At 36.2% G+C, this 26095-nt stretch overlaps 2 protein-coding genes across 8 annotated transcripts in view; one reads left to right on the top strand and one right to left on the bottom strand.

Annotated features, from left to right (window-relative positions):
• LOC100648107 (hemicentin-1) overlaps nucleotides 1-26095 on the bottom strand; it is a 425495-nt gene that overhangs the window by 134372 nt on the left and 265028 nt on the right. The window lies entirely within an intron of this gene.
• LOC125385931 lies at nucleotides 6357-12765 on the top strand. 4 transcript variants are annotated; one of them, XM_048409985.1, is made up of 5 exons: nucleotides 6357-6476; nucleotides 6997-7169; nucleotides 8005-8247; nucleotides 8795-9022; nucleotides 11560-12765. In XM_048409985.1, the coding sequence occupies exons 2-5, from the start codon at nucleotides 7031-7033 to the stop codon at nucleotides 11562-11564; spliced, it is 615 nt and encodes a 204-aa protein (XP_048265942.1). In that variant the 5' UTR covers nucleotides 6357-6476; nucleotides 6997-7030; the 3' UTR covers nucleotides 11565-12765. The 4 variants fall into 4 exon arrangements, 1 of the variants encoding a protein (XP_048265942.1); XR_007225679.1 differs by lacking the exons at nucleotides 8005-8247; nucleotides 8795-9022 and having other exon boundaries at nucleotides 11560-12175; nucleotides 12288-12765; XR_007225678.1 differs by lacking the exons at nucleotides 8005-8247; nucleotides 8795-9022.

Genomic DNA, 26095 nt, shown 5'->3' with positions numbered 1-26095 from the left:
GGGCAAAGGTACAATGGAACAACTGACGTATATGTAACACGTATATGTACCAATTATTATGATAGAAAGGCAGTAAGAAAACGGGTTAAAATTGTGAAATGTTGTTGAAATTCGTTCATTGTTTCACTACTTCCTTCCCACAGCTTGCGATTATGTTTTCTTAAATTTTTCTCTCGGAGAAAATGCTTTCAGATCCGTAGAAAAAAAAAGTATTAAAAAAAGCCAACAGTAATATATAAATACAAGTAAATAAGAAAATTTAGTCAAATGTGAGAACAAAGTTCGATAATGCGATCGAAGAAATAATTGGTACAAATGTAAAAATTTCGGAACCACCAAGTATAGTAGCCTAACGAAGGATTTACAAATGTCTCTACAAATTAAAATAATCCAAGAACGGTTTCTCATCTTTCTCGAAAAGTGTCAAAGAATCTTTCAATATTTTTAGAAACAAAAAGAAGTCAACCGATGAAAGGAATCCGATGAAAGTTAAATAGACAAGATTCGAAATAGACAGCGAACGAACGAGAAAAATCAACGCGCTCCATTTTCTAATTGATAATAAAATTTTATTGACCGGATCATTTAAACAAACCGAGTCAGCCATTTAAATAGTTAACTGACCGTCGGCTAATCGATTAACCCCGCGTTTAACTAATTATGGAACGTGCAAGATGCAAATTCTGCGGGACGTTTGAGTCCGACGCAGCTGACCGATTTTCGCATATATTCCGATCGAATATTCGTCGCTTTCGTTTTGTAAACTGCATATGCGATGCCTGGCGCAAGAACAAGTCGCACGGGCTTTTGATAAATCTTTTTGCCCGTAAACGGGTTCGAAAACCCTTCGTCAATTTTTATTCGTTTTCTTCGCTGTTGCCGCGAGAAAAATATCGTTGATGAATTCAGGAGAAAATTTCATCGCGTTATTTGGAATTTCGTTTAAATGCGACGTTAAATGCTTGTTGATTTCAATGGAGGTAAAAATGTTCTTCCGTATACTATGAAATTTTATGGCTTTTGAAAATCGATACGTCACAAAAATTTGCTACTAGCGAACTATCAGTAGATTATTATTTACTTTAAAAAATGTTACGCTACGCTTTGTCGATTAATTTATGCTCGATCGTGTAGATTTAATGAAAAGAATACTTTTAGCAGGGCGAATTTAATTAAAAACAAATCTGAAAAGTTGACGCTATCGTAAACCAACTTTAACGCGCTATGTCTCAGTTCGAAGTTTGTATAACTTTAGTTGAAAGTTAGTTTTAAATTAGGGGATCTCTTTAATCGCACCTGGGTGTATGCATATGCTTATACGGGACGAAGAAGGGTATGCGTTTAAGAAAAGGGATCTGAAAGCATTTTCTCCGAGAGAAAAATTTAAGAAAACATAATCGCAAGCTGTGGGAAGGAAGTAGTGAAACAATGAACGAATTTCAACAACATTTCACAATTTTAACCCGTTTTCTTACTGCCTTTCTATCATAATAATTGGTACATATACGTGTTACATATACGTCAGTTGTTCCATTGTACCTTTGCCCATCTTTTTATTGCACAATAATCTAATCATTAACGTTTAAGCAAGTAAATTTATTCTAATTGCTCTTGCATGCACGTAGCTTCATTGTATAATTCATCTGTCATGTTGAACGAATTTCACAATGTACAATTAAACTTTTTATGCTGCCCATTTCTTCTTCTTCTTTTATTACAATGTAGTTTCTTCTCAGATTGTTTCCTTACAACGTTTCTATGTCCTCTTTGTGTTCTGTGGTCCAAGGCTCCAGAGTTGCAGTTAAGGGTTCATTAGAATGAATCGAGTTTAATCTTCTGAGAAATTATTTAAAATACCGTTAAGCCGCTGTTCGTGATTCTAGTAAAACAATAATTTCGAAGTAATTTCATATATTTGCTCGCAGCGATGCGATAAATTATCTAGAATTTTCGTGTTTGTACATGCAATCTATTTGAGAAGTAAAAGTTGCGTGTGTAGGTAGGTACATACATAGTACGTTGGCACAGTGATTTAACCGTACGAGGGATTATTACCTGCGTGAAATAATGAACCTTTGAATCACAAGTGGTGCTATTCGAAAGTGCCACATAACAAGTGTCGACTTTCCGCTTTTTCCATTCGAAAAAGCGTTCTTAATTTAAACCTTCCGCCACGGCTAGCGAGTTTTAAAAAACTTTCTTCTTGAAAAGTTTTAAGCACATCCACTGGCTATTCGAAATGCACTCAACTTTTGAAACTTCTAGCAAGTTAAACGCTTAATAACTACAACGATTTTTAATATCAGACAGGGTTTCGGCATTAAACTTTCGAATTTGTCCATGTTACGTTTAAAATTTCAGGAATCTCAACGACAGATGATGTATTTTCGATAATATTATATTTACGTTGCCTGAAAACGTTGCTTAAGTTACTTAAGTTCCAGGGTTCCGATTTTCTAATGTTTGTCGTAAAATTTCATTACAAATACTACGCTCTGCATATTTCCTGTCTATATCTTTACGTATTATATTCATTCTTTGCATTTTCACACTTTTAAATTTCCCATAAGCGCGTAAGAGCGTGCTGGTTCCTCCTATAGTCTTCGTATCACGATTGGCCGATCGACAATTTAAAATGTCTTATAGACTCGTCGATTTTTCATTTCTTTGACTCTTAATCTTCGGAGACGTCACGCTTACTCGATCAACAGTTCCATATTCAAGAAGACGTTGATTTACCGCGAACGATCGATCCTCACCATTCCAGCTATATTCCCTTTAGAAACAACGATGGCTTCGATCTGGGTTAATCGGGCTCGAATTTATTAACGGAACGACCACGTTTATCATGATTCGCGTTTCATTTCTGGCGTGTCAGAATTACGTATTCCGGTGGCCACATGACTATCGAGATCTCGGGAATCGCGCGCGTAATCCGGAGCGGAGATGCACGCGCGCAGCGGGTTCACGCTCGGCCAGCGGAGAAGCAATTTTCGAGCGAAACTTTTTGCATCAACATGTAAATTGGCCACAGAAACGCGCTCGGCCTGGATAAAGACACCGGGAACGCTTGCCTGGATAATGGGAAATTAGACGATCCGTCATAGGTGGTTCCTCGCGTGGCTCCACGAATTTACATCGAGCAATGGAACGATTTTCGTTGGAAAACTCGACGACTCTCGAAAATTGAATCGAACTTCGTCGATGGAAATTTCGTCAAAGCCAGTTCGTTCGGCACGATCGATTTATGTTCTGCCATTTATTAGCGAGATGAAAAACATTCGTTCGCTGTTTCGCGTATCGACGTTCGTTGCTTGTTTGATTGGTAATTGATAGTATAACCGAGCAAGGCTTGATTCCTTTGAATGAAAAAGTAAATTGAAGATTTTTACATGCGAGTCTTCGTTCTTAAAAATAACATTTTTGAAGGTCTGCTCGATATATAATACAAGACAATATCAGATTTCATGCACTAATAAAGGGGAAATAAAACATATTGGATATAAGTTGAATCTATGTATTATGCTATTCCATTTACTATATATATATTATTTACGCGGAACTGTATGAAACTTTACTTCAATTGCAAGGAAGAAAATACTTTATAATCCTGTAAGAACTACTTGAAACAGTTCATTGTTAAGGAAGACGAGAAGTTCTTCGATGCACGTATTATTTAACAAAGTGGTAATTTGAAAAAAATTTCTCGAATTTCGCTGTGAACTTCTCCAGCAACAAAATGTCAGCCAGCAAAATAGTTTGCGAATTTTAATATCGGCTAATATCAGACGCTGTATTATTATGTCACGGATGCGTGCGTTCAGAGGTAAATTGCCACGGTCCATTCTGTAATAATTTCACTACTCGATCGTGAAATCTCGTGTCAGGCTTCACAGAGGAGTGAGAAATGCGAGGAAGTCGTGAAAGGTAAACGAACGTGCAAATTCGCGCGATCGCAAATGTCTGGACGAAGCAAAACTGCGTCGAAGATAAACTCTGTCAGTAAGCAGCTTCTGTAACGACTTGGTCGGGGTTTTATGGATCTTCTGGAAGTATAAAATGGCATATGTAGCGGAAAGTTAGTTTATCGGATCCGTTTCTGACCGAAATTGTGCCTTTTATGGCGGATCGTGTTCGTGGGTTGGACCGATACAGCGTTTTCCCAAAATAGAAACGCTAACGCACCATGCGCAAGCAGTGCCTGTACGCCACTAGTTTTGAATTTGTTCCACAAACTCGAATTTCACAAGGATATTCACTGATTTGCGTGAGGATGGATGTTGCGACATATTCGCGTAATAAATATCTATACGGAATTAAACTTTTGCCTGGTTTTAGAGTCCACGAAGCTGCTATTGGATTGGCAACTAAGTGATTGCGGATGTTGTCATTACCGCCTAATGATAAAATCCGCAATCACTTAGTTGCCAACTCAATATTTTGTCTTTGTACTGACGATCCTTTACGGTTAATTGTATTATATCGAGCGGCAGGGAAAGTATAGTGTTTTCGACAGTCGGTGTATTACGCGTACATTTTATTGCAACGCTTGTCTAAAAATTTTTCACAAGAAAAACAGGCAATAACTGTTTAACATTCGACAAGAGTTCATCTCATCTGATTTATATCCTAATTGTTACAACGCATATCTTTATCGTAAGAAAGTGAGTAGTTTGCAAACGTGCAAAAGCCACAATTACTCGATAAGGAAACTAATTTTTCTAGAGAAACAATCACGAAGCTATCCGATAAATAACGACAAATTGAAAAAACGATGTATATATATTGTTTAATAATTTATTAATTCTACTAAATGTTTCTAAATTATTCTTGAATTTCGCTACTCCCCAACATCCCGATAAACATTCTTTTTCTGAAACAATGGCTTCTGGTTACGTAATAAATGGATGCAATAAGGATAAAAGATAGAATGACAGAATGGTTAAGTTAAGCTTAGGTTTTAGATGAAGTATGTCACTGGGGTTTATGGTACCTATGTTGGGGTTGGCAGAGGAAAAACTGGTTTCGATTGATGCGAGTGGTTTAACAAACGAGATCTACCATTCTTTATTTTATCCCTACCATTTTGGGTATTTCAGAGGAGCCATTAAGTATATCTTATAATTTTTCTCACAATTATTAATCATATCCTCCTTGTCCTCTATGTTTCACGTTATAGCAGAATTTAGGATAAAACTCATCGTTTCAGTGAATTGTGTTTCTTGAAGCAGAACAATAACGAAGGATAGAAAAGAAATTGATTCTTTTACTGATTCTAGGACGGAGCACGACCATATCGAAACCTTATAAATCACTCAACCAGTTTTACCGTTAAGTGAGTTAAGATCGTGGAAACATATAACTATAGATGTCTAAAATGGTGTAGATTCTGTTGTGTATCGATGCTTTTGCTATTTTACGGTACGCTAATCTACTTTTAAAATAGTTCTGACATCGAAATATTACCGATAATAGTCGATAATTCAATATGTTGTTACGTTAGAAATGTTACATTATGGTGTAATTAACGAGCAGTTTCATTTCCGGAATTTCATAAAAAATTTCATTTGACAAGTTAAAGATCGCTATAATATTGCCTTCGGATGAACGGTGGCAATTATAGTCGTGAAAAGCTTATATCTCGGGTATTAACTTATCATTTTCTTGTCAGAACTTTGGTCTTCGTAACTCTCCACTGATCCTTGCTGATCTTTTTATTGTTCATGCGATTTTTCTTGCCTCGGTAAATAAAATTCGATCAAACCTGATTCCTGTCATTTACAAAAGTTCGTATTGATTTTTTTATATTAAAATTTGGATTAATTAAAATTACATTTTTTTTTTTATTCAATCTAGTATATTGTTTTTGTATTTAGATAGTGTTTATTCAGAAATGGAAATTATTGAACTACGTTTAGATTAAAGTTGGAACATCTGAAACATTTCAATGGAAACTCGATATAATTAATTTTCCTGTCGTTTAATTATTCTAAAAAAAATTATACGATAACTACAAATAAAGATAAGTCCATTTTTACTGATCTCCTGATACTTAAATTTGCATAGGAAGTAAAATCCTGTACAGAACAATAATATGAAAACGTAACTTAAAATGTAATAAACATAAAATATCTGCATAATTTCAGTACTTAACATGTTTCATAGTATTTTATGTGAGATTTACATTCCTACTTGCTAAAAAAAAAAAATCTTGTTTTATTCTCTTCATCCTCGCGGCGTTTACGACTTCAACTGTACAATTTATAAATCGTTTTGCATGAAAGTGCGATATACCGAGTTTATTTTTATCATTTCCTGCGTTTATCGGGTGTTGCTTGCAATGAATTTTTGAAACAAGGTAGATCCAGCAGAAAAACGAAGAAGATATTTTCACGTTGTGTAGCAACTATAGAATTATCTCTAGACCTAATCCAACGAATTAAAGCTCATCCAAATGAAGATTATACGGACAAAAAGTACGACAAATCCATTTCTGTTAATATCCTCATTATCGATACTTTCACTTCTATGCTATTTTATGGTTAAGAAGAAATATTTTCTTATAAAACACGCGTATCAATATGTTATTAAACACGTATTCAGTGGCAAAATCAAATGGAAACATAATTTAAATTTGTCTTTTTATAAAATATGAGAAATGAGACTTGTTATGTTGGTCGTCTGTCGTCTTCAAATATCGTCGATAATACGAAGATGTGGATTAACGAGACATCGAAATGCTCGTTATCTATCTAAAAGCTAATAAATTGGCTAATTCAGCAGTTATGGCTATTTTTGGAACACCCATAATCGCGATAATAACATCTCCATCGACTGGCAGGCGTAACGCGTTCCTCCATGTTTCAGAACTACCATCATACAGAAAGATATTATCGCGTGGATAACGTGCATGTTTTCATTCTTGAAGAAGGAATTATGGAAATTCGCGATCGTAAAATCACGACTTACAAATTTATAGCATTGCCTCGTTTTCAGTACACGGTTCATCTTGAGAAAAAGAAGATGATTCATGCGGAGCAACTCTATTCACGGTGTAATCAAAAGCTTGTCAACCGAACTTGCCTGTTCATCGAGTTCAATTTACATCGTACGTATCCATATGTGCGGAGCAAAGCAGAAAATAGAGGATTGGACGAGATATATTAAAGGTATGCCGATGTAATTACTAGGTTCGCAATAGCGAAACGAGTTTTCTAATCAAATCGCGCGTGACCAAACAGATGGCCGTTTGTTAACACGGAATTTCTTTGCCAATGTTTTTTTCACCACGTGTAATTTGTATTGTGAGATTCGTTCGTTGCACGTCTCCTTTGAACGGACATACTCGGTGATATGTTTCATTGAATTGACACTGTATGAAATACAGTGGAAAAGGCTTGTATATAAGGCTAATACGAGTTTATTCGTTAAATAGAATATAGAAAGATAAAATATTATTAGTAAGTTAACTTTTATCGGGCAGAGGTCCTTATCGATTCTCGCAAGTATCGAAAAAATTGTAAAAATATTTTTTGTACAAACGGACGAGAGTGTATCGTTCGAAAAAATACGATAAACATATGTTTTGTTACTTTTTTATATTTCGATTTCGATGTCATCCAATTGTTGAAATGAAAACGAAGTTAATACGATAGTCGAAAATCGAAATAATCTGTCAAATGGAAAGATATACATAACTCTTTGAAAAGGAAGAAAAAAAAAAAGGAAAAACGCGTGACAGATCCATGAATTTTTTTAATTTTGCAAAACCAACAAGAGCATAACCAATCCTACGACGATCGAAATTTTTGAAATGTTCAAGAGGATGACAAAAAACACGAATTTCATCCAAAAATCAAATGAAAATACCAGTTTGGTGACACAGGTATTGGTTGGGAACGTTTTGAACTTTAAAATTGCTCTTCCATAGAACGCGAAAAATATGGTTTATCGTGTATTTCCCCTGTGGCCATCGTATATTATGTTCGTTTATTTTTCACGCAGCCATCGAGGTCGAAATTCGTAAGAACTTCATGATTTTATCCAACCACTTTCTAAGCAAGTTACGAAATGATGCGTTTTACTATCGAAGCGAAGATTGGAAACGCGATTGCACGGACTTTTGCTTCCCCAAACGGGATCCTTGTCCCCGGAAGACATCGAAACGATCCACGGATATCCAGATTTTCGAAACTTTTCTATGCAATCTCCAGAGTGTCGATAACCCAAACAGCGTGTTTTATCTAGGTATTTGGATTACTTCATTTTACAAGGGCTACACATTCCGAAAAAAACAAGTAATAACGTTATCAACACCCTGCCAACACGTGTTTATCCTTTCGACGTAATTTCCATCACTGTCGACTCAAGTGGCATTTACATAATTTACCATTTCGTATTCTCAGTTATCGTTTACTATTAACAGGAAACAAAATTTAGTTGATTATCATCTCGCTATCCATCCTCTAAAAATTATATCGCTCTCGAACTTTCTGTCGATAGTACGTTAATAAAATATCGTCTATACTATCAAAGTGTACCTTACGGGCACAGGAGACAATATATCACGTACGACAGATTACAATCGCCTGACTTCTGAGTTGAAAACTCGTTCATCAGTTACTCGTCTAACGTAACATATACCTTTCCCGAGCATGATAGACACATAATGATGCTTCTTATTAAAGCACGTCTTCCAAGTTTATCGCAAACCTACATTTTTTTTAACTTTCTCCTTCTTTTCTTTTTTTCTTACCTTGCAGCTTTCGATGTTGGATATTCTCCTGTTTTATAGATCGCAACTGTGGTGGTAGCGGAGTTAATGGACTATGGTTAAAAACGTATTCGTTTTCAGCAGCGTCATTACAATGTTTTGTTATCGTCGAAACTTCGATAAATGACGGAGTTTCTTGCGCGCAAACTACAGCCTGGCATTCGCGGCTCATCAGATCGGATAAAATTGCAAGTACCGTAAAGAAAATCAGTGGAAATGATCATGCTGTAATATATATCGTGAATCCAGGTAAAAACACAGCTAATTACGCCGGTATTAATTAACCCCTTAATGACAATGGCTGTTCGATTCAGAGCTGAAATTTTATGATACTTCTTTATCGACTTTCTTGCCCGTTTACATACAAACCTTTCTTCCATTGATTTTGATTTTATTGGAAATTCACGAGTTTATAATATTAACTGCTAATTAGTTAGATAATACTTTGATAAATTTCCTTCAAATAATATACTGAGGTTTCCAATTAATGGTTATCGAAGTTTGTATATTGTTCAGTGCTTTTTCATACAGATGTGTACTTACGACGGCCCAATTTTAGTTTCGTCTTAATTGTAATTAACGAACGAACGATTTGTAACGATGATTATCAATGGTCGATAAAAGAAAATTTAGAAGACGAGCAATAGTAATAAAGCGGTAAAGACAAAATTTTATCAAATATTTTTTCTTTATTTCCACTTGTGAATTATGCTACTCTGTTTTATATAGGAATTACTGGTTACTGTATAAAGATATAAAAGTTACGCACGTGCTTTTATTCAACTTTATTTTATCCTCTGTACCGCATGATTTTTCTATAGAAAAATAAAAAGAAAAAAAATATTTCTATAGAAAAATTCGTCGATGAGGAAAAATTGAAAAACTGGAATATTTCTATTTGGCATGATTAAATGTTGATAGATGTTAAATATTTTATATAAAAATACAAAGACTGATACGACTTACCATGATGAAATATTTATAAAATATAACAAGGCTGAGGTGGATATTCACTGCTTACCTGAAACAAAAAATAGAAAGCAACGTCATTTCAGGATCATCGTATTAACCGAATTTCACGAAAACTTAGAGAAGATACAGGTATTCTAGTTTTGCATGAAATCGAGCAGTTTTCGAAAGACTAATTTTTCCACGGAAATGAAGACAAAACAGCGAGCGGCTGTTTTCAACAGCCGCGTAATAACCGCATGATTATACTTATGACTTTAGTTCACTTCGCGTTTGTATTCGGCGCGCTTCGCCGCTGAAAATAATAATAGTTCACAAACTGCATTGAACTATAGTCGTTCTCGCAAATTTTCGGCTTACCCTTGCTGCTTTGAACGACTTCGCGCACAAAGGGAACGATTCTATTGCAATTTCGGTTGGGAAATGGGGGTCGACGTTCGTTCTATTTAAAACTGGTCGGATGCAACAGAGAAAAATCGGTGAGAAGTGAATTATCTCAACGTATTTATAAAATTATTCGCTAATCTCGTGTGTTGTAAAGAAAGTCAGGTTATTCTATAAAACGACAAAGATTTTTAGTAATTTAAAAAAAAACGGTTGACGTAGATTTGAGATATTTTTCAACGTTAGAAAAATACAATTGCGTGAAAAATGACAGAGAGAACGTAGCAGAGTTAAATTAACGAATGTCCTATGATTTATGGACGAGAATTAATTAACTACGAGCGGTGTGCACCTGTCTAAGAATAGTCTTTGACGTATTATACGGCTTCGACGTATGCTACGCCAGTATTGCTACGGCCTCAGCTGTGAATAGATTAAACAGCAAAATGTTTCCTTGTCCCGTTTCTCTAGTTTAAATTAATTTTTTATTTCAACAGGAAATATAGGAGCACGTCTTGCATGTTTACATTTAATTCGCAGCCACGCACAGCCACCGAGTTTGTATGTCCACTCGATATCTTTATACTTGTTCTCTGTCTTTCGATTCTGACGAGAGCGCATTGTTATCCTATACACAGAATATATTATTTCTCGCTTGTTTGAACGCTCCGGTTTACAGAGGAAATAGAGGTTCTGGTTTGAAATGGTAGTATACAATCTTTTATAAGATCAGCCGAACGAAATGGGATGGATAAACGTTTCCGGTTTAACGATCGATGTGTTCTTCATTTTAATGGAAGAGCGTTTTCTCAATCTACTACACGTATTTAAAATTCACTTTGCATCTTATTTTTCAAACGAGGAAAAATTACGCGAAGTACGTTCAGTTCTATAAATACAAATACTCGTAACTTGTGCACTTCAGATAAGCTAGTTAACATCAGGCGGACAATGAATAAGACTGCGACAAGAGCGAGCAAGTAATCGCTCAAGAGATTAACCTACAACCAAAGATAAGCCAGAATGTAGAATAAGCCTTCCTTATTCGAAACGTTGTTTCTTTCGGTAAATCAAGCTTAAAAAATAAATCATTGACGAATATAGAAATAAAGTAGAATCGATCAATGAACGCGTCTAATTAGAAGTTAGCTGATAACGCGTATACGTGTATCCAACGAATATTCGATCTTTCTAGCGAATATTCGCTTGTCAATAGCAGTAACAGATTGAAATATGAAACCTTTGATCATCTGTCTCGTTTCTAAAAAAAAGTCTATATTAAAATATGAAAATATAGGTAAAAGTTTGGTGAAAAATTATATCTGAGTACGCGTGTACTCGATGAATCCTTAATCAAAAGTTTCTCGAAAAGGAACGAGGCTTCAAGCGAATGAATTTTATTTCTTATATTATCGATTCATCTCTGCTTGCAGAATGATCTTTCGCCCAGTTGTGTCACCTGTCCTTAGACATCCTGTACAGAGGGAAAGCCCACAGCATTAGAAGCTTTTCGGAGGATCGTGGTGATCCGCGGTCGCACAGACATTAAAATGTAAAGTAAGCCTCGGCGGCGAGAAACGAGCTTCGCCCTGCACAGCACCTGCAGATAACGACGCCCTATCACGGAGCCAGAAAAACTTATCGACCTCGGATGCTGCGACGTCCTGTGTGCTTAACCCGTTTCGGAATTATACAAATTGCGAGCACATTAGCATACGAACCGATGGAGACGACGCGGCGCAATGTGGTGAACTATACCGGAGACGTGGAATAAAACTAAAAAACCGAACTATAGATCTCAGAAAATGAATATTTGTACTCTATGGTTTATGTCGCTAGCGACAAGAAATGGCGAGCGCGATGTTAGATGAAAATGTATGTTAAAATTTTTAGGATTCATGGTAACGCGGTACGAAGGGAAAAAAGAACAGAGAGAAACGAGCGGACGACGAAAATGATGGTTGCCGCTGTAAAAAGACTTGGAAAAGATACGACTACATGCATGAGAATATTTAAAGAAGAATTAAGTAAATCTGGAGAATTATTAAGGTATTATTGAAATTATTATTGAAGAATTTTTATCAGACCAGGATCCTCTCGCATAAAAATTTGTCAACTAATAATATCGATGAATCACAGGTTACAGACTTTTCTTTCGTAGGTTTACATCAAAGAGAATAATCAGGTGATTTATCATTTGTAAGATTTTTATTTTTGTAAGTACTGTGTGTAATTTGCGTATACAAATAAAAACCTTATTTATTATATTTGGATTGTAATACGCGAATATTGCAAGAATGACCAATATTACAAGAGGAATTAAGGACCTAGCAGAATATTCGAAAATTTTCCGGTATTCATTAACGTGAATGCTCGGTCGATATAAATGAATCGCACAGATGAATCCATTCAGAGTAAATGCGGATTTTCTGCTTGAATGTTAACTATTCATTTAGATTTCGCTGTTCATATTTCTTTCATATTTCTGTGCTTCCTTTCGTATAAAACTGGAAGAAAAATTATCAACCTGATATTTTAATAATTCGTATTCGATTGACACGCGACAAGCTCTACGTGAACTAATTAATTACTGTAAACGCTGCGTAACTTTGAGAAATAATTAAATAAGATCTGCCATATGATTGACAACTGTAAAACATTTTTCTTTTTAAATTCTAAATCAATCCTTTTTCCAACCCCTTGAATAAATATGTAAAATAAATAATAAATAAACTAAATGTCCTGTTTTCTCTGATTCATCGAACCTGGTAAAAAAAAGCAGCGCATACAGACAAATATCCGATAGAGAATGAACATCGATGGAACGCGTAACTAATTTATAGAAGGAAAGTGGATAAACGAAAAGTTATATTGTTCGAAAGCGCAAACGGATTTTGTCTTGAACAATTGAGCCAAAGGAAATTGAGAATGGGGCGGTGAATTTGCTCGATCGATTTAAAACGAACAATAATCTATCTGGTGCATTAATAACTAGAAACGTTATTACTTCGGCTCGTAGTTTTTGATTTTGCAAACGATTCATAGTGGACCATATTCTGTTCCAGTTTGTCTACAACGTAACGCTCGATACTAGTACGAAAATTGAACGATTCTGTTAGAATTATCTTTGAAAATAGCGGCGTGTTTCGAGTTTTCTACACTTGATTGAACATTAAACAAACGAAAATTAATCTGGCCCGCTTGTTCTCGCGAATTGGGTTATCGTTCAAAGTGTAATCCTCGGACGACGCGAAAAATCGTCAAAGAGAAATTTCCATGAACAGGATACAAGTAATTTCGTTTCTTCCGTGTAATTGGAATTTCAAAAAGGGATAGATTAATGATGGGAAAATGATTATTAAGAATTGTCGGAAAGACTACGAACTTTGCAAACAATCTTCTTAACAGTTTCGTATTTATCCTTATGTCTCAATAACTGACTCGAACAATGTGTTAAAATCAATATTCTTTAAAAATAAATACACTTTTAACGAAACATTTTAGAGCTGATACCGCTATATTTTTTTGACAACGAATGTATTAGCCCTTCAACACTGCAACAGTTCTTTAATTTTTCAAATTTTATAGTTTTAAAACCGAGCATTTTTTAGAGATAAATCCTCAGAAAAATATGTGACAAATATACATCTATCAAATTGCCTGAAAGTAAAACCTGAGTTTTAAACTATCATAAAAATACGAATGAAAATAACGTTTTCCAAATAATTAAGTATATTGAATTGGAATCAAATATATTTTAATCTATCCACATTTCAAGCCATATTATCGAATCCTGTTCCGAATGTCCGTGAATTCATTGCAAGTATTCGAATACCACCGAAATAGGCGTAACTGTACTCATTCCTATCCTTCGATCGGTTCATCCCCGTGATTCGATACAATCGGCGTGCTCGTGATCGCGTTAAAATCGCATCAATGGCGGAGCGCGAGATCATGTTCGTGGAACGAACGAAATTCGAGTGAAAAGCTGCCGATGAAAGTAATCGAAGCGCTATCATCGCGAGGCGCATTTGAGCCGTACCATTGAGAATCCGATGAATCGATGGTTGAGGGAGACGAAACATGGAAGAGAGAACGAACGAACGTGAATAAAACCGCCTCTGTTCGCATCTCCCTTCGATTTACCGCTCCATAGTCACTCGATTACCCGTTGACACATATTCTGTTAACGAGTTTATCGATGTGTCTCCATACGCCAAGACGATTGGCGCAATTAAATGTTAATGGAGCGGGGAGCGTACCACTTCAATCGTTCTTCATGCGCGTGTTTTCTCTCTTTCTCTTGTTCTCTCTCTCTCTCTCTCCTTTACTTAGAGTTTCTCTATTCGATCGAGCACGGCAATTGCACGCCGTAACGCGATTAAATAAGACGTTTCACGGTGGTGTTTCACGATAAAAGCGACTCTGGTGACGACTCTAACGAGGGGAGGAGTCGCCGAGTTCTCAGGATGGTAAAGCGATTCTTAAAGTTCGTGATGTTCTCGTCCAGTGTCTCACGGCTGGCTAACTTGCCGAGGATTTTGCATTTTCGTTTGAAATTCAAGTAATTGTGAGAGATAGGAAGCTCGCAAGCAGGAGAAACATAGGAAAAATGCGAGAGGAAAGCGTGCTTGCTTTTTAGTTTTCTTCCTTCTTCTTTTTCTTGTCCTTCCTTTTTTTCAGCATTATTCTTGTAAGAAGAAATAATAGAGATAAATTGAGTTCAGCCGTTGTTGTTTGAGCTCTTCGCGTTGATCAACTATATAAACTGAGAAGTAGAAAGGAAACGATAATGTTGCTTTCTAGACACCTTTTAAAATTTATAATTATTTATGTCATCTTCTCGCGATGAATAAATTTATGGAAATTAGTCATCTGTCTTATTTTTAGTATTGGATATTATTCGTGTACTTAGAAAATTAATGAAAAATAAGGGACTGCATTAATTTAGGTCTTGAGAAGTTCGTTTACTATAGATTTATGTAAGAGAAACACGCGTAAAGTTTTATTTAAAAAGTTCTGATAAAAATATGAAACGTAAAAGAAGCTATATTTTGGTCCTCGATGTTGATTGATCTCGCGTCACTAAAACTTTATGTATAGAAAATTTCGAACGGAAATGTATACCACACAAGTATCGATATGCGAGTTGAAATGACGTGATGTTTTGATTAATCCATTGAGATGGAAAATCAAACTGAACTGTACAGAGTAATACATTCAACTTTTTACCTTTGTCATTCTTGTATTCGTGAGTATTGACAGTTAAGGATTACCATTTATAGTCAATATATTCTTACGTTTTATCATAACAGCCAAAAATCGTGCTCATGAGATGTATATTTTAGCGTTACGATATTGATATATGCGTACAAATATATAATTAGGATAAGAAAAAATATATGACAAAACGAATGGGTTGAGAGGAAGAATAAAAAGTTTTCGAGGGAACAATTAAATCGCAAGTTCTGACTAATCATAATATTTCTTTCTTGCCATGATGTTGTTTGTTTCTTGACAATTTCTCAAAGTGAAATTTCATGTTTCCATAAAAGGGAATTCAAAGGAGCTTAAAGTGATTCGTAGCAAGTAGTGTCCACGTGTTTGCGAAACTGTTTCAAGTATTAATTAGCAAAGTATCTTGAAAAGTAGAGAGAAGCACTCGAGAGGCTTATTGAGAATTTAAACACGAAGCCTTCTTAGGGGTAGCTGGACCACCCGCAGTCTTCTTAGACATAGTAATTTCTTACAGATATTTCATACTTCCCGTATACCTTTCGCGCACCAGGATCTACCATTCGCTCTTCCAGCATCTACCGAATAATTAAGGAAGCTACTTCACCGAGTTTTCTTCTACAAAAAAAAAAAAACATGATATCCTTGTCGCGATAACAAATTACTTTAGAATATTACTTCTCCTAGAGACGTTTTTCAAGAGCCCTTTCAAAGCTAACGTCGTTATAATCGTTAAACGATACAGGATGTTAATATCTTTTTAGTTTAACTCCGCCGATATGTTTTATAAATACAGATAAGAGTAACACGATACCCGAGCTTTCTCCATTTCGAGATGTTCTTATCTTATCTTCGAAAGGCTAATGCTTAGTTTAATATATCCTACCTCATAAACCAATTTATCCAAATACAATCCAGCAAACGTTTACACGGTCAAAGACCAACAACGAAATCCAACTCACGATTAAACATGTGTAACGTTTTCGCGATACTCCGGCAGCTACATAGGCTGAGAGGGATCTCGGTGGATGTTCCACGCGTTCAAACCGTAACTATCTAATTTATTAACACAAAAGCGAGATTATAATACACGGGAACGTGATAGAAAGATACGATGACCTGGTTAAGAATAGTAGCAAGGTGAGCGACTTCGTGCAAACTTCCTGGATGCACTGTTTCCAGCCTTGTGGATATTTGTTTGGAGTATTCCTGGATGCCTATGTTTCTTGAACGTATTATTCAAGAATATATGGATGATACCGCATTTTCCTAGTTTTTCTCTTTTTTTTACCTTCTTATACTATCTGTTTAAATAAGCAGGACCGCACCAATCAGCGATGCGTATGATCGAACGCAATGGTTTTACGATCTTGATTACTCGTTACGCTTCGTACGTGCAAGCGTGTCTACCGTGGAGCTTATTTTACCTATACTGTTACGCTATACCATATTGCGCCATTTACACGTCTTCCTTACAAGATATACACACGCGCTACAAATGAAATTTATTCGCGCGGATCAGGCGCAACGTGATTCATCCGAGGTATTACACGATCGATATCGTGTCTGGCGAATTTTGTAATAAGAAATAAACGATCGGATAGGAGGTGTATTTACATTCCGATTTTGCGAGTTACGACTACAAAGAACGGTTAAGGTGGATGAAAATGATTAAACAGAGAAATATTGCGGCACCTGTTTATCTACGTTGTTGCGTGTTTCGATTCTAAAGAGAAAATAATCGCGTCTAAGCCGTTGCTGGCCACCGTAGTTGAGCAGTTTTTCAGACGGAGCTTAAATCTAAGCTCAAGGGAAATCCCCTGTGTCCATGGCGTTCGAATCGGATTCGTGAGTGTGCCGGTTAAAGCCTCCACGTTTAAAGCCGGCTGAAATTGATCTTTATTCGCGAATCAGTAATGGTGGCTCGCGTAAATATTCCGGTTCGCGAATGCTGCACTTTTTTCCTAGCGGATACTGGCAACGATGGTGCACGATTATATTCGCTTCGCACTGGATTTCCCTTTCTTTATTTTGCTTCAACCATAATGTACAACTTCGCCGTTTGAATGTTACGTAATGTGACCAGCTTTTTCTTGGTATTTATTAATGTAATTTTGGGTTGACAGCGGTTTAAGTGGAAATTATCTTGATCTACACGATCTGGCTGAATAACTGTGTGTCCTCGTTTTTGCTTAACAAGTACCTAATTAATTGTACACTCCTCTATGTGGAATATATAACACGCGCTTACTAAGGTACGACGTAAATTCGATGAACCTTTAAGTCTGTTTTATGAAAATGTTTTTATAATATTCGATTTCCATATAGTTAGCAGAAGGAATATGCTAGTCTTAGTTATTATTATTATTATTATTGTTTCGAAAATTAAAAGCGATTTTATAGAATAAATAGAATTTCCGATTCTTCGATGAATCAGTGCCTCTCCGATCATGCAAGATTGTATATTTAGCATTAAAGTACGTTCCAACGAAATATTTCAATGTGTGTTTATTCTTATTTTTACTACTACTTGACCGATCATTCTTAGATCTTGATCACTGACAACACGTCAAGTAAATTAAATGAAACTTTTGAATCAATTTTCAATCTTCTATTTTCCAAGATCTGTCTCTATCCTCTATCAATCTCTCCAGCAAAAAAAAAAAAAAAGAAAAGAACAGATTGAACGTTTAAAAAAAGCACGCATAGGCACGATTTTTCAATCCAAACATGAAAATGTAAAAATACGCTTCTTAAAAGAATTCCACCCCTGGTATACCGAAGGAAATATCATCACGTTTAATCAAACGATCTCGGATCTCTCGAATCTCCAAAAAGCTTTCTTCGAAGAGGGCGAAGGCACGATCGAAGCAGAGTACACGCGAGTTGGCCTGCAGCGGCCCAATAACGAGATTATTATTCGCGGTGGGGCGCGTTGAACAAAGGGAACCCGGAGAAGGGTGGATTCTTCACGACGCGACGCGACGTCACCCGGCTCGACGATTCGATCGCTGATAAATCTCGTTCCTCCCCTTTGAAGAAACACATTTCCGTCATCAACTGCGTCTCCTTTCACGTTAGACGCCACGATTTCCGACGTGAAAGGACAATACACACCGCTTTGCCTTGCTATTGATCGGCTGCATACTTTACAGTCATCCCTTTTGTGCTTCTTCATTCCGCTTTCGCGCGCTTCTTCACGACCTTATAAAAAGAGGATACACGCCCATACGTGTATGTGTATACAGGGTGATTCATAAGAAAATCGAATAACTTTATCGGTACGCCTGTTAGGTCACCGAAGAAGACCATACACGTTATAGATCTTCGTACATTTGCTTTGGATTTATTTCAAAACATAGATTTTGTTCGCTTGTTGTTTCTTTTTTACTCGTACGTGTTAAAAGTGGTGTTCAAAATGTTCAAACCGGTCTTTCTTCCATAAATGTATCAAATTTTTTTACGATTGTTGCCAATCGATAAAAAATCTTCTGTGAAGAATAAATTACCTGCAAAAATAGAAACAAGACCCTAAACATAAAGTTAACATAACATAAAGTTATTCGGTTTTTTTCTGAGACACCCTGTATGTTAAACATACGTAGCTTTACTTATTGTTAGAGGGCAATAGGCGTGTGCACCAGGTCGTGGAAAGAGCTGAAATGATTCTGGCTCCCACTGACAGGATATTAGGCCGCAATGATGTAAACGTTGAAAGGCTGTTCGTTCGCGCCTCGCTCTAATTTCAACTCAACTTTTTCAAAGGTGCATTCACCACGTTAAAAGGATTAAGAAAAATGTGCTCGAATAGGATCGCGCCACAAAAACCGGAGGAAACCCGGACTTTTTTCATAGGTCCCTTTGCCGAAAGGTTCGCCGTCTCTCTCTCTCTCTCTCCCTCTCTCTCTCTCTCTATTTTTTTTCTCTCTCTCTCTCTCTCCGTGATACAATAACATGGAAACGAGGAATATCACGGGATTTAAATGAATACGACCGTTTGGATTTTAGCGAACGTGTGATGTTGATGGAGATAGGAATTTTGATGGAATTTTGTTAATTAATAATGGGCTTTAGATCAATATTTTGAAGTGACATTTCGATGATGTAATCAACTGTGTTTCCATGATTTTCACATTGGGATTATCATACTTTCCAAAATGATCGTTTTATGTGCTTCTCTACTACAACGCTTTTAACGAAAGTAATGACTGTTATTGAGATTGAAATATTATGATACAGTTTTAACGATAATTATTTTCGTAGAATGTATTTACGTTGGTTATTTTGGCATTAAGCCATTACTTCGTCATACTTTTTCAGCGCGATTTTATCTTCTTAACGTTTCGATTTTTTACATTTTTTCCTATATTTTCATCATACTGACTTATTATACATGTAAAGCATGTATAGTTCTCTTAACTGTTTTTAAAAATCCAAGGACGTTCCAATGGTAAATCGTAAAAGCTTCGCGCGTTTTTCTTTGACGCGATCAAAGAAGAAAGAATTTTAGAAGAGTTTGACCGAAAATGAAGGCACATTTCATAAACTAAAAATAAAGTCTTACAACACACTGGTAACATGGAATATTTTCAGCAATGTTTAGCCAAGCCAATAATCGATATATTAGAAATACATTTCTCTCGGAGATATTTACCAATATTTCGTCAAAAATACATCTCGCTACGACATAAGAATATTCCTCTCCGTACAGTACTTTGAAAAAAAAAAAAAAAAAACTATAATAATATATTCTAATAAAACGCACACGGATAGGCAGCAGCGAAGTGTACTTCCTTCACTTTTAACATATTCACGACACATTTTATGAACTCTGCGCGACAGTCCTTAAAAACAATAACGCGCAAATCTCCGGAGTAATCTACCAAGAAATACGGTTTACCTTTCACAAACACACGATTCTACGTCGCGATGAGGCCAGCCGTAGTTTGAAAGAAAGTCGACACGTGTTTTATTATTAATTTTAATCTGCTACTTTGTACACCTTCGCAGCTTATAAGACAACAAACGTGTTTTCTTTCTTCGGTTCCCTTAAGGGAACCACAAACTAATCGTCAGTATGGGGAGTTTATGAAGTTTTGTAGATTAATCAACGTTGGTGGCGCGGATATGCGTTTCAAGGACAGATTGGTGGGGTCTCGAAAATTGCGAGATGAAGTTTTGAAGAATGCCAAACTCGGGAAATATCATAGAATGAAAGGTAAAAAGATGGATGAAAATAAAAGTGACGATCTAGGAAGAAGGGCGGAGCATTTTTATCAGATACGAATACGTTATTTAAATGGTGATGCATCCTAGGAAATAATGCAGAAATACGCGGGATGAAGGAAAGTATTTTTTTTTTTTTTGCATCAAATTATCCGGTGAGTTATGACAAACAGAGCGTGTAAATACCTTTCGAGATCGAAAGACAAGGAGAAGATGTGTAATATACGATTCAATTATCATTTGACCGTGTAATAAAATAGCGAAGAATCTACAATGAATCATTTGAAGACTGATCGTCTTTGCTCAAAATTCCTTGTACTTTTGGCATTAAATATATAAATACAAAAAGTGTATACCTTTAACATATCACAAGCAATAAATATGGATAATGACGTTGCGTACGATGTCTACGTTCTTCGAATCTTTATGCAAATTCATATCTCTATGAGCACAGTTGAAGAAACGCAATTTAAATTTTATAACGAGTGATTTGCTTAATGTTATTCCGGGAAGAGAAAAGGGTACTCTTGGAACCGAGAATATTTTAAAAAATCAGCGGGGGAAAAAAAACGTAGCACGTAGAAATTTTGTCTAAAATCAGAAAATATGCAAACGTATCGCAGTGAAAAATCGTACGGCTCTATTTACATTGGATTTTTGCGTCGCGTCGATGGCGCATGAATTATTGACGCGCGTGAATGCACGCGCGACTGTTCGAAATGTCATCAGACGGCAAGTAACGCGACAGGCTTTCTGGGGTGGAAAAACTTTATTAACTGTGTAATGGAAATTAATAGTAAAATTGCCGGTCAAAGAGAAAGCATTATAGTCGGCTCTCAAATAAATTGAACTGTGCACGTCGCGAAAAGGCCCCCGCATAAAAGCCTTATTAGCGTAATACTTGGGTATTAACAGGGGGATCGGCCTGAAAATTTTATCACGCGTATTTCCCTCGGCACGAAATCGATCGAAATTATTCCATGGCGTTTATGCGAAGCTCTTTACATATACCAAAATATATCGAATCGAATGTTGAATTTTTCATGATTTCTCTAATCGATATCGCAACAAGTTTCGTTTGTTCTTCCAACTTCCAAGAAGATTCAAAAATACGTAGAGAAGATAAACGACGATCTACGATATAAACGAATACGAAAATATTCGAACACTGGTGGATGCCTTCTATGAATATATTACGTGTGTTGTATTAGATTGTCCGAAAAGTGTCTTTCGTTTTATGAGGAAATAATAGACGCATAACGTTTTTTGTTTTATAGTATTTCTATATAGAGTTTCTATAGTGTTCTATAGTATTTATATAGTGCAAAGAAAGACACTTTTCGGACAACCTAATACTTGGACATTTTGAAATTTCAGTGACAATGATACGAGTCTCTTTCATCGTGATTATATTGGTAAATTTTGAAACAAACCTCCAAATGTATAAGGAAATCACAAGATATCTAATACAAGCGTATATCTCGCGAAGATCGCACAAATTTTGAATCTGTTCATGTATCCATTACATCAATAAACTTCGATATTCAGCCGAGTCGTATTTAACGCTTATTACGTACGTAGAATGTAAGCTTATTCGTGTCGTATATTAATGTTTTGTAATAAATATCCTGCAACTTCTATATACATTATCAGATTGCTTCGAATTTGTTCGGTATAATTATTATACTGCTGTTAACATTACAAAATATGTTACATAACACAGGCGATACGGGGCTAAAAGTTTTCTATGGTAAATGTTCAAATACTTTCGTAAGAAAATAACTTCTTAATTGAAATACTCTTCTCGTTTTATATTCATCACGAAACTTGAGATCTCGCATTACACACGAGCGAGTCTCGACGGATTCTCTTGGTTGTCATTCCTCATCCAAAAATTGAAACAGTATCATATGCCGGGTCGTGTGTCCTTCCGCGTCCTGACTCCGCGGACAACTGCAAGAGCAGAAACGAATTCCGTTTCTGGAAGGGGATCGAGTCAGATTCGGAATACACGTAGCCGGGTCCGCTACTGGTAAAGAGAGCTGGTTACGGCTGAAAAATCTTGCCGGGCACGTTTCCTAACGTGAACGAATACCTTTCCCGATGTCTTCCGCCGACAATAAGTCACGCGTCGCGAGTGATAACTCGACGTCTAGTCTGTTTGCTTTGGGGACAGCGTTTTAGCGTGCCGCAAAAAGTCTTTGGTTCGCCGTTTATAAATTTCAGCTGACGCGCGAGAAATCCTCTGCGCAAGAGTAAAGAGACTTTGCACTTATTTTTTCTTTTCCCTTTTTTGTTTTTTCTTTTTTTTTTTAATTTTCGCTTTTTCGTTTTCCTCATATCATACGTGAATTTGAGAATTGAAAATGGAGAGTATTGTAGAAATTTGTATGAATGCTAAGAAATTTATAAATTTTATGTTCATAGTAGGTGAAATTAAAAGATTCAGAACGTTCAAGTGGCTGTGTGTCTAGAACGCGAAAGATATTCGACTATTTTCAAATATCTGCGTGAAATTGTTAATTTCGCTGCTAATATGTGCGAATTGTTACATTTTTCATTTCCACGTTAAATATTCAATGTTTCCCCTCGTATTTTTATAAAACCGTGTAGGCATACAAAGACAGTTATACGTATAAATATTTTTCAATTTGTAGCAGTATGGTTTTCATTGTTGCACATCACGATAGCTGCTGCGTTTGTTTGCAGGTGAACTAGCGGCGCGAGATTGTTAAACTTTCCAAACACGTAACATACAGTAGCTTTTATTAAATAAAATCCGTAACACGAAATCGGGACACATGCCCTTACATCGATGACGAGCATTTCTACAACTATTAAATTTACAAATTTATTCGAAAGGAATTTATTAGATAAAATACTTCAAGGAACACACTTTGTTTTATATCGATATCTCGATTGATTCCGGAGATACAGTGCTCCCGAGTATTACGTTTGGTATGTAGGTCACCATTGAATGATGGTCGAAATTTCTGAAAGTACCGTGACCTAATTTTTTTATGAAAATACGCACGTCGCGAGTAATAGTAATAGCAAAAAGGACGCTGACTCAGCTTCAGTCACAGACCACCGTGTGACCATCAGAAGTGAGCTAGGTCAGTGGAAGCGAACGAACGAGAGGTCCGACCGAGCGAATAAGAGAAACGTATAGTCTCTCATGCTCTTCTTTCGAATATGATATCTCGGCAAGGAGAAGTCAAGTCGAGACGAAGCAGAGAGGCTTTTAAAGTGGAAGATTTATTGCTTTTTAAGGTTATTAATTAAGATGTAGTAGCTTCGTTGCGTCAAGATGCATAATGACTGATAGCTGGTAAATTTTGAACGATGTTTTATTAAATTGTTTCACTGGCACTAACGATCGTATTGATTGTGCGTGATCTTATTGAACATAATTAGATCTGCATAGAATCATGTTTGCGAGAAGAAGAATGAAAATGATTAACACTGAGCAGAAGCAAGTTGTATCTATTGCGATAAGATATAACTGATGAGATTAGAATACATACAGAGCGCTCTATTATACAACTTTATTCTTTATCGAATATAAGCTCCTCTATTTTCTGACCTAATTGCAATTGGACGATAAGAAGCAATGCAATTTCCAAGAAAGCCGGTGTTATCTAAAAATTTCTTTCGTGTACCCCGTACAACTATTTCTTCTTGTACGTTAGGTCAATTATATATTTTTTGTTATTCCTAACTGACTTGATATTCAACAGAAGTCCAATTTTCATTAGCTGAGAAAGAACACGATTCGATACTATAAAACGAGACTCGGTGAAGTCAGAACGGATACATAAAATATCTTATCCGTAGCAATACGATTTCTATATCAAAATGAACTTTTAGCCATTGTCATGTATTCGCTATTAAATGGAAATACATTGATAAAACGGGTCACGATAGTAGTCACGAATTATTGTTTCTATAAGTACGACCACGAACGAAACGTACTTTCCTTGTCATCTTTGACGCATATTGATCTTGCTACGAATCTTTGTAAAAACCCACCTCGCAACACAATCCCCCTTTCTTCTATACGTTTTTTATTTTTCCTGTCAGAGCTTCTCACTGTACCTACCTTTACTTTTTACCTGTAAAATCCTTATAACGCAAGAAATTGTTAATCCATTTCTTTTCTTTGCTGATTAATTGGTTATTACTTACTTGCGAACTATCTTACTCTAATGGCAGCAATTAAAATATAAATCCTGTCTTAACCCTCAATATACAGGCATGAAAACCAGCGATGTTCATTCTACCAGTTGCGTTCTATTTATCGTTACATCAATTGCAGGATCGCCATATGGATCCATTCCTAAATAGCAGAACTTGAAGCTGTATACACGAGTGTACTTATATAAGTACGATATCGGAGAACTTCTGACAGCTTCTCCGATAACATAGTTCGTTTCGCGACGTCTCTCTTAGGACGCTGGAAACTCCGTTGAAATTACACTCATTACTTATTTCAGCTTATTAATTCTGCGCCAGACACGCGACCATCGATCCAATTGTTAACCGTAGAGACGAGGACAGGCAAATACCTGACTGTCTATCTTCTATTCGCGAGTCTTTCTCCTCTCTTGCTTTCTTTTCCTTGTTAGAACGAGAGAATCTCGGAGGAAGCTGGCGAATTATTGAAAGGTTAAATCCTCTGGCGGCCTGGTCCTTCGTTTCGAAGAAATTGCGGAACGCTCGTCGAACCGGTGAAATATTACGAGCCGAGATTAATGGCCGCAAATTTCTCTATAAGAATTTCATTCGACCGCGCCGCGATAACGAGAGAACGTTTCCAGTTTGATGTATTCTCCGCAGGCGAGAATTTCTCGTTATTACTGTAAAAACACAACAACCGTGAGGGAGGAAAAAAGTGGGGTGTCGTGTAGAAACGATTTCCTTATTCGCGATATGAGATTCTGAGAAATTATCGGTCGTTCGTTCATAGCGAGAAAATTGTACAAAGCTCGGTGATATTGCTGGATTCATCGCAGAATTCTTAGAATAGACGGTTGAGGATCTTTTTTTTCTGTTTTATTATCTCGAAGCGAAGATCGTCATAATATATGAGAAAAGTCTATTATTAATTATAAAAGCAAATGATATTTTACAAGTGGCCAAAACAGTATTAGATTACGTTTGGTATTGAGTATAGTTCAGGTGGAATTACAGTATATACGAGTAAAGAAGACAAAGTAAATCTACAGTGATAAATAATTGTACAATTGAAATGTACAATTTCTATTGTGATTTTAAATGTGTTGTTGAACAGAATGTATAATCGTATTTTAAAAACTGAATATAAAATATTCGGGCAGTCAAGCACTTTTGGGTTTGAGTGTAGTTCTTTGCAAGAGATTTCAGAATTTGATAACTTGTTATACGTTAAGCTCTGTCTCTACTATGTTCAAGAATTTTATTCATTTCAATAATTCACAAATTCACGGTTTCATTCATTCCGCCAGTTCACACGTTCTCCACTAAATA

Source organism: Bombus terrestris, chromosome 11 (genome assembly GCF_910591885.1).
Source record: "Bombus terrestris chromosome 11, iyBomTerr1.2, whole genome shotgun sequence".
Lineage (NCBI taxonomy): Eukaryota > Metazoa > Arthropoda > Insecta > Hymenoptera > Apidae > Bombus > Bombus terrestris.
Note: the sequence above shows the minus strand (reverse complement) of the source record. Positions and strands in the feature narration are given on the sequence as shown.